This window comes from Morus notabilis, unplaced genomic scaffold (assembly GCF_000414095.1).
Source record: "Morus notabilis unplaced genomic scaffold, ASM41409v2 Scaffold1727, whole genome shotgun sequence".
Lineage (NCBI taxonomy): Eukaryota > Viridiplantae > Streptophyta > Magnoliopsida > Rosales > Moraceae > Morus > Morus notabilis.
The window spans coordinates 21,836-34,940 of record NW_010366153.1 but is presented as its reverse complement, the minus strand read 5'-3'; the positions used below and the strand labels follow the sequence as shown (position 1 = coordinate 34,940).

General features: G+C 37.0%; 2 protein-coding genes across 2 annotated transcripts; both read right to left on the bottom strand.

The window, feature by feature from the left end:
* Positions 1-1,455: 1,455 nt before the first annotated feature.
* Positions 1,456-3,125, bottom strand: LOC112093831. The gene is made up of 5 exons (XM_024173127.1): positions 2,825-3,125; positions 2,266-2,711; positions 1,834-2,109; positions 1,635-1,749; positions 1,456-1,544 (listed from the first exon to the last, which is right to left on the bottom strand). The coding sequence occupies exons 1-5, from the start codon at positions 3,123-3,125 to the stop codon at positions 1,456-1,458; spliced, it is 1,227 nt and encodes a 408-aa protein (XP_024028895.1).
* A 5,779-nt stretch (positions 3,126-8,904) lies between these two features.
* On the bottom strand, positions 8,905-11,808 carry LOC21385947 (disease resistance protein RPM1). The gene has a single exon (XM_010109525.2). It carries the CDS (start codon positions 11,806-11,808, stop codon positions 9,040-9,042), a length of 2,769 nt encoding a protein of 922 aa, XP_010107827.1. The 3' UTR covers positions 8,905-9,039.
* Positions 11,809-13,105: the final 1,297 nt, after the last annotated feature.

Sequence of the window (13,105 nt, the reverse complement as noted above, 5' to 3'; positions counted from 1 at the left end):
CAAATCCTGCCATTGGTTCTGCTTAATTTGCTGTATAAGAGTTGGCGTTGAAACCAAGTTGTACACCACAGCTTGGTTAGAATCCTCATAATACTGAAGATCATAGTCACCTACAATTTCACTCCATTTCCAATCTTCCAGTGCCAAAGATGCTAGGATTCCTGGAGTCTTTTTGCTGAGAGCGCCTGCTACCACGTTGGCTTTTCCAGAATGATACTGCAAGGTGAAGTCATAATCCTCTATGTATTCCATCCATCTTCTCTGTCTCAGATTTAAGTCCTTCTAAGTGAACAAATACTTCAGACTCTTATGGTCGGAGAAGATTTGGAATTTTACTCCATAGAGGTAGCATCTCTATATCTTGAGAGCAAAAATCACAGCTGCTAACTCTAGATCATGCGTGGGGTAGTTCTGCTCATGTGGCTTCAGTTGACGAGATGCATAGGCCACAATATGTCCATTTTGCATCAGAACACACCCAAGTCCTCGTCTTGATGCATCAGAATACACCTCGTACGGCTCATTGCTATTAGGAATTGTCAGAATCGGCACACTGGTTAGCTTAGTCCTTAGTTCTTGGAATGCATGTTCACAATCGGCATCCCATTCAAACCTAACTTCCTTTTTAGTCAACCGAGTCATCGAAGCAGCAATACTCAAAAAATCCTTTACAAATCATCGATAATACCCCGCAAGTCCTAGGAAGCTTCGAATTTCGGCTACGTTCTTCGGTCGTTCCTATTGTAGCGCCGTTTCAATCTTTGCGGGATCCACTGAAATTCCTTGTCCAGATATAACATGTCCAAGGAACTTAACTTCTGTCAACCAGAAATCGCATTTCTCCTTCTTTGCATAAAACTGGTGTTCTCGAAGAGTCTGGAGAACGATCCTCATATGTTGCCCATGCTTTTCCCAAGTCTTTGAGTAAACCAGGATGTCATCAATGAAGACTATCATAAACTAGTCTAAATACGGACGGAAGACTCGATTAATCATATCCATAAAAGTGGCAGGAGCATTCGTCAATCCAAAAGGCATTACTAAGAACTCATAATGCCCATAGTAAGTTCTGAAAGCTGTTTTTAGAATATCATCTTCCTTAATCTTCAACTGATGATACCTGGATCTTAAGTTGATTTTTGAGTAATACCGTGATCTTCCCAGCTGATCAAACAACTCATCGATCCTCGGTAATTGGTACTTGTTCTTCACGGTAACCTTATTCAATTATCGGTAGTCTATGCACAACCGAAGGGATTCGTCGTGCCTTTTCACAAACAAGACAGGTGCACCCCACGGGGAAGTGATGTTTCTAATGAATCCCTTTTCTGCCAAATCTCCGAGTTGTTTCCTTTGCTCTTTCATCTCCGCAGGCGCCATTCGATACAGAGCAATAGAAATCGGAGCCGTTTCCAGAAGTAAGTTGATGCAAAACTCAATCTCTCAGTCAGGCGTTCAACCAGGCAACTCATCAGGGAATACATCGGCATATTCATCGACCACGGGGAGCTCAACATTCTCCCCGGTGATACCGGATTCACCCTCTAATGCCGAAAGGAATGAGAAACAAGCTAAATTCCGCCGTCCTCCGACACTATGCCTCAATACTCATTTTTCAGTAACCGGCTAAACACCTCCCTGATACGTTACTATCATGCCAGAACTAGTAGTCAAAGTAACTCTCATACGGTGGCAATCAACAATCGGCCCATATCTTGACAACCAATCCATTCCAAGCACTACATCAAACTGATTCATGGGAAGGATTATCAAATCTGCCTATAATTTCTCACTTCCAATCATGATCACACACGACCTACATATGCTAGTCACCTCCACACACCCCAGTGGAGATTTTATGAACATTGAAATCTCTAGATCATCAGGTTTCAAACCCAAAACTTTCACAGAAGAAGTGGAAACAAAAGAGTGCGTAGCACCAGTGTCAAACAAAAATCGTGCAAAAGAGTGAGAGATAAGTATCATACCCTCAACGACTGGGTTTCCAACATGAGCTCCAGAACTTCCCCCGGCCATGGTATGCATCTGCCCCGGTGCTTTCCCTTTTCCCCTCTCATTGTTGTTAGGTCTCTGGTTTCCAGGCCTGTACTATTGTTGCAGTGGGGTAGACTGTACTGATATGGAAGCCTGTGGCTGGAAATAAGAGTAGTTCGGTGGACGGAAGATCGGTACAGGAGGAAGTCAGTCTTGACTAGGAGCAATACCCCTTTGATTCTATGGTGATTGCTGGGTCTGTTGGTTTACCTGTTGGCCCCTAAGAGGACAGTTCCTCTTGATATGCCCTAGCTCCCCACAATGGTGGCATTTGAAGCTATAGGGTCCACTCTTCCCACTTCCCGAAGAGCCACTACTACCACCAGGCACTCCCCCACTACCTTGCCCCTGATCACGGCTTTTTCTGTTACTCCTTTGGGGTCCTCCTGAAGTTCTTCCTGAAGCTTCTCGATCCTGGAGGAAGGCGATGTGCTCTTGTTCAACAAAGATGGCTACTGCAACCAGGTCACTATAGACTCGATGCCTTAAAGCTATCACTGATTTTCGGATCACACCCTTAAGACCTTTCTCGAACTTTAGGCACTTCATGCGCTCTGATTCAATCAAGGAAGGAACAAAATGGGATAGCTCATTGAACTTAGCTTCGTATTCCTCACCGTCATATCCCTTTGCTGTAGGCCCATGAATTCCATGGCCTTTTCATCTCGATAACTTTAGGGAAATAATTTCTCATTAAAGAGTGCTTCGAATTGTTCTCAAGTCATTACCTCTACATCATGCATTCGCCGGATATGCTTCCACCACGCACCTGCAGGACCTTCAAACTTAAAAGTTATGAACTCCACCCAATACTCATCTGGTACTCCAATGGTACTTAGATGCTTAGACACCGATTCAAACCAATACTCGGCTTTTTGGGGCCCACCCACGCTAGTAAATGCAAGAATTGAACTATGCTTGTACTCATAGAAGTAGTTTTGTTTTCTGTCCTCCGCAGGACATTCATTTTGGGCTCTAGTAGCCATCCCCTGGATGGCGGCGTACATGGCTTCCATGAATTGCTCATTCGGCATCGCCGGCGGGTTAGGGTTTCTACGGCGCGGCGGCATTCTTTTATCTGAAAAGAAAGGTAGACTGTTTTAGTGGTCTCCCGATGTCATTCATGTGTGCATAATTCCAAACCCTAAGGTTCTAAACCAAGGGCTCTGATACCAAGTCTTGTCACGCCCCCAAACCGGGGTTAGTGACGTGGAGGCTTGTTTAGAAACTTAAACCTGTTCAAGAGAGTGATTAGCAAATAATGTTGCAAATATTTTAATTTTTTAAATCTAAAACATCCAGATATTTCCAAACAAGCCCCCTGCATTCAGGAGAAATTTAATTTCAAGAAAAGTGGTGGAATTTCCAACCAAACCAGTTTAAAACCACGTCCCTTGTATCAAGTCAGGAATTCCCACAATTTTTTAGCATACACGAATATAAACAAAAGTAAATATGACATCAACCACAGTCTAGTAATATTTAAGTTTACAATCCATATCTTTTATACATGCCTTGAAAGAAAAGATAAGAGGAAATACAACTCTTCACTTCCGGAGGTGAAGTCCACGTCACTGGTAGTAGCTACCTACTCCGCACTACTCCTCGCGTCGCCTAGAGGGGTTTAATATATTTGAAAACAAGAAAAGTGAGCGAAAGGCCTAGTAGGATATAATTTTATAAACATTTAAAATAAAGGTACTCACAGTCCGAAGATATACACCCGGAACCGGTCATCCCTTTTTAGAAAAGGAAATACTCTCATAGTAGAAAATGTCTGTATCATGAAAGTGTGCAGCTCATCATACCACTAAACAAGAAGCGGTAAAAATGTCTGTCTAAGGAAAAATGCAGAGCCATGATTCCACTAAACAAGAAGTGGATCCGTATGGGTTTCGGGACATGCCCCCAAGGATACGATTCCCACATCCCGATCTCTGAGGCCACCATGCGTTGTATCATTCCTTAAAATATTTCATTTTAAGAAATGATACTCTTTAAAATCTCATTTTTAAAATCGTTGGAAAACTTAATAGCATTCTCATGCTATTCCTTTGAAATCATTTTCTTTAAACATGTTTTGTTCTAAAACATTTTCATTGGCCAAAATCATTTAAAGTAAGGCTAACAAGGATATGGACAAGAATATCCTACCTTTCGAATGTCAAACCTGTGGCTATCTTCACGTAGCCCTAGCTCCGCTTGCCCTTGAGGCTCCAATTCCAATCGTGCGACTAACTTTCCCATCAAAATCAACCATTTAGAGTTTGATCTTTCTCACCAAACATTCTCGTTTAATTAGATGCAATTGTATCATATTAGTGTGCCATAGTTCAAAATCAATGTTCATAAACAATTCTTAATTCAAATCATGATTCTTTGACAATGGAGATTTATTCCAGAGAATTGAATGGAAAACAAGGATTCATTTGGATAATCCACTCATTTTGGGTTCTCAAATGAGGTTAGGTCAATCCCACATCGAATTTTGTGGTTAAAACAGGGTTTTGGGCTGTTTGTGGTGCCTATTGTGAACAGCAACCCGTACAAGGTGTAGATATCAGAAATAGTGGTGGTGGTGGTGATGCCTATTGTGGTGGTGGTGGTGATGCAGAGACTAAGAGAGAGTGTGAGTGAGTGAGAGGGTTACGGGAGAGGAGGGAAAAGAAAAGAAAGAAAGAAAAGAAAAGAAGAAAAGGAAAATAAAATGAGGAAAAGAAAATAATAAGGAAAGACAAATAAAAGTAAAGAGGGGTGAAACTGTAATTACCAAAAATAAATTTAAAAGTTCATGATTAATTAAGAAAATAAAATTAGGCACACTAATAAACCACAATTATCATAATTAAACAAGTTTAATTCCGGAGGGCGTTACAAGGGTCCTCATTTTCGCGTTCAAAGTAACCGGGAAATTTGTCCTCCAACCCAAAATAAGCAACTTAAACCAAACATAAGCATATCACGTAATACTAATCAAACTAACCTCACAACACACAAAACTAACATAAAACTCACACACCCTTATTACAACTTATTTCCTCAAGAACCACAAATTACATCCTTGATTCACAACTTAATTTTCGGTAGGAAAATATAGGAGAAAGGTTTAGTATTTATACCCTTGAAGAAAATCCTTGGTTAGGCTCCTCCTAGAATACTTGATCACCTTCTTCTGCCTCTAAGGTTTGTTAATGGCTTGGAATTAGAAGAGTATAAGAAAATTTGAGAAGAATATTTTTAAATCTCAAACTTTTCTAGAACATAACAAAGAGAGGGTTTAGAGTTTATACCCTTGAAGAAATTCTTGACTAGACTCCTCCTAGCACACTTTTATCTTCTTCTTCTTCTTCTAATGTTTGCTAATGGCTTAAGAGAGTGAGAGAAAATTTTGAGAGGCAATGGATGGGGAATGGACAGTTTTGGTGTGTGGAAAAGGAGAGGAAATGTGCAAAATGGACTAACTTAATGCTTGCCCTAATGGTCTAATATTTATAGACTTTTGCTTGATCTCTTCTTATCTCTTAATTAAGCCTATCAAGCTAGCTTAATTAGCAAGGTTTTTTGGTTAATTTCCCTCTTGCTTGGCCGGTTTGATGCTTGAAGAGAGAAGTGAAGTAAGCATTCTTGTTAAATAATTGATTTGATTCATCTCATCATGAAGTCTTCTAGCACACTCAACTAACAAAAATTTTGCTAAAATCCCCCTAAGCAAGGCCAACCAAGTGAAGAAAGAGAGGAGAAAAACTATCACGAGTACTCTTCATCTTCCACCTCACACCTCATCTAATTCTACACATTAACCTACCCCTTGTACTTTTATCCACTCTCTTAAGTTTCCTTTGAAACTGTTAAAACGAGCTTTGGTTGCACTTGATTTTATTTGTGCAGAGCTAGTCTTTGCCCTTTAGGCTTTGAAACTTGTGTTCAATACTCATGTGGTTCATCCATCTTCATTAGTGGGTCTAGTCAATGTCCGGGGTTGTACGCAGGTGTGTTCGTCATCACCACAAGATGTTAATTTTAAATTCCCAACCGTATGCTAAAAAAAAAAAAAAATTTACATTGCACGTGGTACTTGAATTGGTGTAAAATTATACTATTTGTCAACAATGTGCTTCACTATTATGTGAAGTTAGAACTATAGCACATCTTATAATAACCTTGGCATTTTTAAAAAGAACGGAATTAAAGACACGAAACTCTAATCCTAATTTTTGTACAAATTTTAAATACTCAAGTTGTCGATTTAAAAAAATTTGCTTTAATTTATAAAATGAGATTGTATTTTTTAATGAAAATATAATAACAACTCAAAGTTGATCCGAACACCCCCTTTGTGGACCTTATTTTTTTTTTACAAAAATAAATAAATAAATAAATAAAAGACAACAATGAAGTAGGCATATCATATAAGTAAAAGGGGTACTTTTACCTATCAATTCTTAAGACATTCACTTGTTTAACTATGATATCTCATATTCCCTTTTTAAAAAATAACTATCCTAACGTTTTAAAATACACAATATTGATCACCCTGTTAATAAACAATCCATTTTCAGACGTAATATGCAGAACCAGCGCATAACTTGGCAGGTATGCTTGATTGGTTTTTGTCGGAAGAAACCGACGAGAAAAAGTGATCCATTAAAAAAAAAATATAGATATTTTAAATTCAAATAGCTGGGTATGCTTATTGTATTAAGAATTCATATATTTTGAAATACAAAATGGAACGTGAATCTCATGACTATCAAATGCACGTTGAAATAGAAAATGCATCGTAAATCTCAGGAGTCAAGACTTTTGCTACAAATGCGCGATATTCCAAGTGGAGGATGAGTTTTGGATTCATATAAGATGCACGATATTGATAGCTTATACTAATTAGTTACTACTTTTGTATGTTACTGCGAACAAAATATTTTCCCTCTAGTTATAGCATCAATGAGAGACAGGGGTAGAGATCAAAAGAAAAGCGGAGGGAGAGAGAGTGTTAAGTTGTACATTGGTTGGTTACTTGCGATATGTTGATCCGAATTGGTGGCCAGAACCGTGTGATCACTCTGCTCCACTAAAATGTTAGTAACTCTGCCAGCTATATGAAGTCCAATTATTGTCTTAAGCCTAAATCTTTGTAAGGGTAATATAGACTTTCTCTTTGAGAAGCCCTCCTTTTTATTTCGGATTTGCCTTTGGAAACTTAGATTTCGTTGAGATTGGGGAAGTGTGATTTGAACTTGATTTTGGGCTGAAATTTTGATTGGAACCCATGATGGATATTTGGGGATTTTGGTTTCTTGAACTTTGAGAAGAGTTTGGATGTTGGTTTATATGTCTCCCTTATGAATTTCCTTTCAAAATGAACCAAAATCCCGAGTTTTACAGGTTTTTGAGTTGATTCGAATAGTTCTCCAGTGCGGTCGACCGGTCAGCACACCACTGGCCGACCGGTGGTGATGCAGTCCTCTGTCACTTAGTATCATATTTTATATCAAAATAATAGTACTGTGCTAAATTTTCTGTCAATGTTAGTAACTCTGCCAGCTATTTGATCAAAAGGCCACATTAGTATAATATTTTATATCAAAATAATAATAATAATAATAATAATAATAATAATAATAATAATAATAATAATAAATAAACAATAATAAAACACTTCAATACCATTTTTGAGGTCGATGCAAATATATTGGTCAAATTGATGATATAGTACTATTCTAAATTTTTTTTTAAAGGTTTTGGATATAAGTGATTCATCTTTTGCGTGTGTGAAGTCCAATTATTGTTGCGAGCCTAATTCTTAGTAAGGGTATTATAGACTTTCACCCATGTATTTTTCAGTTACCCTAATTTATGAAAGATAAAACTATATTGGCAAAATGCTGTAAGGGTATTATAGACTTTCACCCATGTATTTTTCAGTTACCCTAATTTATGAAAGATAAAACTATATTTTCTAAACCTGTTCTCTTAGTCCAATTATTGTCGCAAGCTTAATTCTTAGTAAGCCTAATTATACTTGTATTGGGAGGCGTCATTTTCAGTACTAAAGTTTATGAAAGATAAAACTATACTCTCAAAGTTTTGGGGGTATGATTTCTCTTGTAGTCTTATTATTTATTAAAGCAACATTCTGTAGCAGCAATCAATTTTCTTTTCGCTTCTTGATTAATTAAGAGAGCAGGTTTAGATTTGGAATTTGTTCTGAAAAGAATTAAGTAATTAATTACAAAGTTGGAAAGCTATAGCGTTTACTTTTGATTCTATTATTGTTAAATACATAAATTAATTCAGTTGTTTTCTTTTGTGAGATAAATACCTCCTTCCTCCCATTGGAAGTCAAAGGAGTTTTTGTTTTTACAAATTAGTTTATTTGTGGTCTTCTTCTGTTCAGTTAACATGAAATCTTATCTCCTGAGGTTGCAACTTAAGTTCATGAATAGATAAAATGTAATAAGACCAACAAAAAATGGACAAATCTTTATTTTTACCAAAGTAATAGATATGTGGAAAAAAAATTACTTAGAAAACGCATACTTAGAATATGACGTCCACTGCATTTTAGTTGTTTACTAATGTGAAAAGCATCATCAGAAAAATAAATAAATAAATAGACTAAAAAACAATTTAGTTCAAATACGGCAACTAGAACTCCAAGTCTAAGGGAGAAGCATGTTAAATGCTACTGCTTTATATATTTTGTATATGTCAGCAGAATACTATTTAGTTCCTTGTTATTTAAACGAATATTTTTAGAAAACAAAGAAAGCTACGCATCGTTAATATTTAAACAAACGAAAAAAATTGAATGTAAATAATAAAAAATAATAATAATACCCTGCTAAAGGAAACAGCATTATTCAACTGCATAAATGAAGTAGATGAAGGTGAAGATTCAAAACTAAACTATGCCAAAACGTAGTAGAAAGTTTAGTACAAGAACCATAAAACTACAAAGACAATTAAGTCTAAAACACAAACCTATAAGGCATCAAACCTATCTCTTCCAAATTTATAATATGACCAAACATTTGGTACATGCTTAACTTTCCAGCAACACTGGTCTCCATCTGGTTGCATAGCAAGCACGAATTCCATCGGCATCTCAGAAACTTCGACAACTCTGAGGTTTCTCAAGTGTTGAATGTTGGATGGCGCTTCCTTCAGTTGCGGACAAGCTCCAATCCTTAGCTCTTCAAGAAGAGGCAATGATCCTCTGCCTATTTTGATCACTCTTACTTCGTTCAAGTCACATAGTTCAAGCAATTTCAGCTTCTGAAATCCACCCTCCTCAATGTGAATTTCGTCTCCATCATAGGCCTTGTATAGATAAAGATACTCTAGATTAGGCAAATTCTGGAGGCGTTTCAAAGGATCATCACTAAACCTTGTGAAAGAGAAGGCCAGACTGTGTAGATTGGAAAGTTTCAAAATCCAGTTCGAAATTTTTGGCAATCTACCCATGAAGCTGAGAATCCCTAGAGAAAGAGGTGGTGATGAAATCGCTTGTAAATCTATAATCTCAGCTTCAGAATTTGACACCAAAAGTAAGCGTTCAAGATGATTCATTTTCGCAATAGAGGCACAGAGAGCATCTCCAAGTTCCGCTGGCAATTTGAGAATGCCTAAAACTCTCAATTGCGTCAACATCTCTAGCTCCTTAATGAGACCAATACTGTTTTCATTTACTTCCACATGCCAGAGTGTTTGTAACTCCCCCAAACAACCAATTCCTTCATGTATTTTTAGGCCTTGGAATGCATCGAAACAAAATCCTAGTCTTTGGTCATAATAAAAGCCATTAATGTGTCTTAGATTTTGAAGCATATTGATCTCGATTGGGAGCTTGCGCAGTGAGGTATTTATGAGGTCCAACACCTGTAGATTTTGGAGTTTACCTATGGACTTTGGAAGTGCCTTCACTTTGGTATTCCTCAAGTTTAAGTGCCTCAGGTGGAATAAATCCCCCAAACCTTTCGGAAGACGATCAATAGGAACGTTGGTGAAATCCAACACTTTTAAGAGCTTGCATTTTTCTAGCCAATTATCCATAAAAACATTTGCTAGTTGGCCATCAATGTTGAAAAGGAGAACAGAACGAACTCCTGAGATGTCGTCGATCTTCATACGATCTTTCATATAATTGTAGACTGATAAGCGACGAGACTTTCCTCTAACAGTTGACTTCTTTTCATCCACAATTTGATAGAAACCCAATTCATCAGCTCTTGATAGAATTATGACACGCATCAAATCATGTACTTGACACAACCTATCTGATCCACCACCACAAAGCACATCTTGTACTTGAACCAAGTTTCTTAGGATGAGTTCATTTAGATACTCTTCAGCAACTTGTTCCAATGTCTTGTCTGTCTTTTCTTTGATAAAACCCTCAGCAATCCAATGTCTATACAATGTTGTCTCTGTAATTAAACGGCATCGAGGAAATATGCCAAAATATAAGAAGCAAGGTTTAAGATAGGAAGGAAGGTTGTTATAACTGAGAGAGAGGATTTTTGAAATGCTTGGAAGGTTTGGATTTGTTTCGAACTGCCTATTAAGAGTCTTATTCAGTTTTTGCCATTCAGACACATTTTTTTCCTTAGTTGACAACAAACCGGCTACCGATGAAATCACAAGCGGCAAACCTTGGCATTTTCTCACAATTTCAAGAGATAAGGTCTCCAACTCTTGGGGGCACTGTCCCTCAAGTTTAAAACGGAATGCATTTTTGCAAAATAGTTGCCAAGCTATTTCATGAGACAATGGCGACAACTTTTTGACAAGATGACAAGAGTCCTCTTGACAAGCAGCTGTTACCATATCATTACGTGTTGTGACAATTATCCTACTACCTCTACTATTGCTAGGCAAGGCATGTTTTATAACTCCCCAAAAATCTACTTGCCAAACATCATCAAAAACAATAAGATACCTCTTTGTCTCCAAAAAATTTCTGAGGCGACCAATTAGCTCTTCAATTACGTCTATTTTAAATTCTGGACAGAGGTGCATAGCCATTGTTCCTAGGAGCTTCTCCAAGTTATATGATTGAGACACAGTAATCCAAGCACAGCAATCAAAATGCGCTTTAACGACTTTGGCATCGTAGGCTTTCCTAGCAAGAGTAGTTTTACCAATTCCGCCCATGCCTAACAATGAAATCACCGTGCGAGTCGGCGCTCCTTCTACCAACCTTGTCATCAGTTCATCACGAGTGGAATGAAGGTCCAAAAATTCATCATCCTCAATGAACAAGGAACCCAACCGAATTCCGCAGTGCTCGAGTTCAGTTACCCTATTACTTGATTCTGGGGCCGATGAATTGAAGCCATACCGTTCACCTCTATCTTTGATTTCGCGTAGCGATGCTTTGATCTCCTTGATTTCAGAAATGAAGTTATAACGGGGCTTCAAGGCTTTAAACATGCGAGCTGTTCTTCGGAGCAAGCCTACGAATCCACGCGAGTGACAGTGTTGTGCCACATGCAGGATATATAAATCAATGACATCTTCTATGTGAAAAGCTTCTTCCCTTACTTGTTTCAACCACACTTTTACGCCATCTCTCATGTCTTCCTTCTCCGACCTTTCCTCTGCATCTTTGAGAAAACACTGGACACACTCCAATTCGTCTTTTAGGCTCTTCACTTCTTTACGGAGGCGCTTGAAGGAGTTTGCTTCTTTCATTAGCAGCTGAAGCAACACGTCCATAACCGGGGTCACCAGAGCTATAACCTCTGCCATTTTTTCTCCCTTTACAATCAAAGCTAACAAATCATACAATTGCTTGGCTCAAGATGATCAAGTAATAGATATTGGCGTGGAAAAAGAAATAGCTGAATGAGAGGTGTAGAAAAGGGTTTGCGAGAATATCCAATCAGCTTCTTACTTATTTCAACAGATAATAGTTGATAGCTGCAGTGTGGACTAGATGTTTGAATTTCACTGCACGTTTCTCTGACTTCCTGCGTTTCTTTTTCAAACACGGCAAATTTTAGACTTGACTGACTTGATTTCTGGTAGGTCCAATGTGGTCCTTTCTGGATGAATTACATTTTTAATTCATAGCTGTTGAAATTTCAGCATACCATATGCAAGGTTCCCAATTGACGTGAGTTATAGGGAAACTCTATTTATTTAATGTTAAAAACTGCACTTTTATATTAATAGTTCATTACAATATATGTAAACATAAGAGCGTTGAAATTTAAATTTTTGATACATATTGATAGATTAGTGAATATTTTTTATAATTTTTTAAAGTTTTCTATAATGCTACTTAATTACTTTCTAAAATTTATTATCTTACTGCACATTTAACTTCAAATCAATTATTTAATATTTGAATAATATTTTCTTATTATAAGGATACTGAATTTTTTGAAAATGTAGTTAAACTAATAAAAATTAAATTTAAAAGTTATTAGTCAAGTTGTACTATATTATATGTATTAACAACCATTTTAGATTCTAAATGCAGAATTGATAAGACTGAATCTTTAATGACTGTTATAACAGAAAATTTATATATTAATTTATTACTAACTATTATTGACGTTAAGAAAATGTTAAAAAAATTATTTAATTTGTATAAAATAAAATACAACACAAATTAAAAGGAATAAAAAACTTTGACGTCAACTAATAAGACTTAAAAACTCATTGTAGAGTTTCTTAAAAAAAAAAAAACAATAAAATCGTCATCAACATCGGTCACCTTTACAATCAAAGCTAATAAATCATACAATTGCTTGACTCAAAATGATCAAGTAACAGATATTGGCGTGGAAAAAGAAATAGCTGAATGAGTGGTGTAGAAAAGGCTTTGCAAGAATATCCAATCAGCTTCTTACTTATGTCAACAGATAAGTTGATAGCTGCAGTGTGGACAAGATGTTTTAGGGCGCATTTAATTCGTTAATTCGAGTTGAAATATGACTTTATGTGAAAGTTTTTTACTGTAATAAAAAAATTAGATGTAACTGTCTCTGACAGTTTTTTACTATTGCAAAACTCGAATTTTAAACTCGAATCAGTAAAA

Bases quoted from the DNA above. Each gene is read 5' to 3' on its own strand.
- LOC112093831 (XM_024173127.1), bottom strand. From the start codon at position 3,125: ATGCCGCCGCGCCGTAGAAACCCTAACCCGCCGGCGATGCCGAATGAG. The intron at 2,110-2,265 runs GTAAACCAACAG...CTGCAACAATAG, and splicing joins GTCCTCTTAGGGGCCAACAG to TACAGGCCTGGAAACCAGAG. The intron at 1,545-1,634 runs GTGTTTAGCCGG...TTTCGGCATTAG, and splicing joins GATAGTAACGTATCAGGGAG to AGGGTGAATCCGGTATCACC.
- LOC21385947 (XM_010109525.2), bottom strand. From the start codon at position 11,808: ATGGCAGAGGTTATAGCTCTGGTGACCCCGGTTATGGACGTGTTGCTT.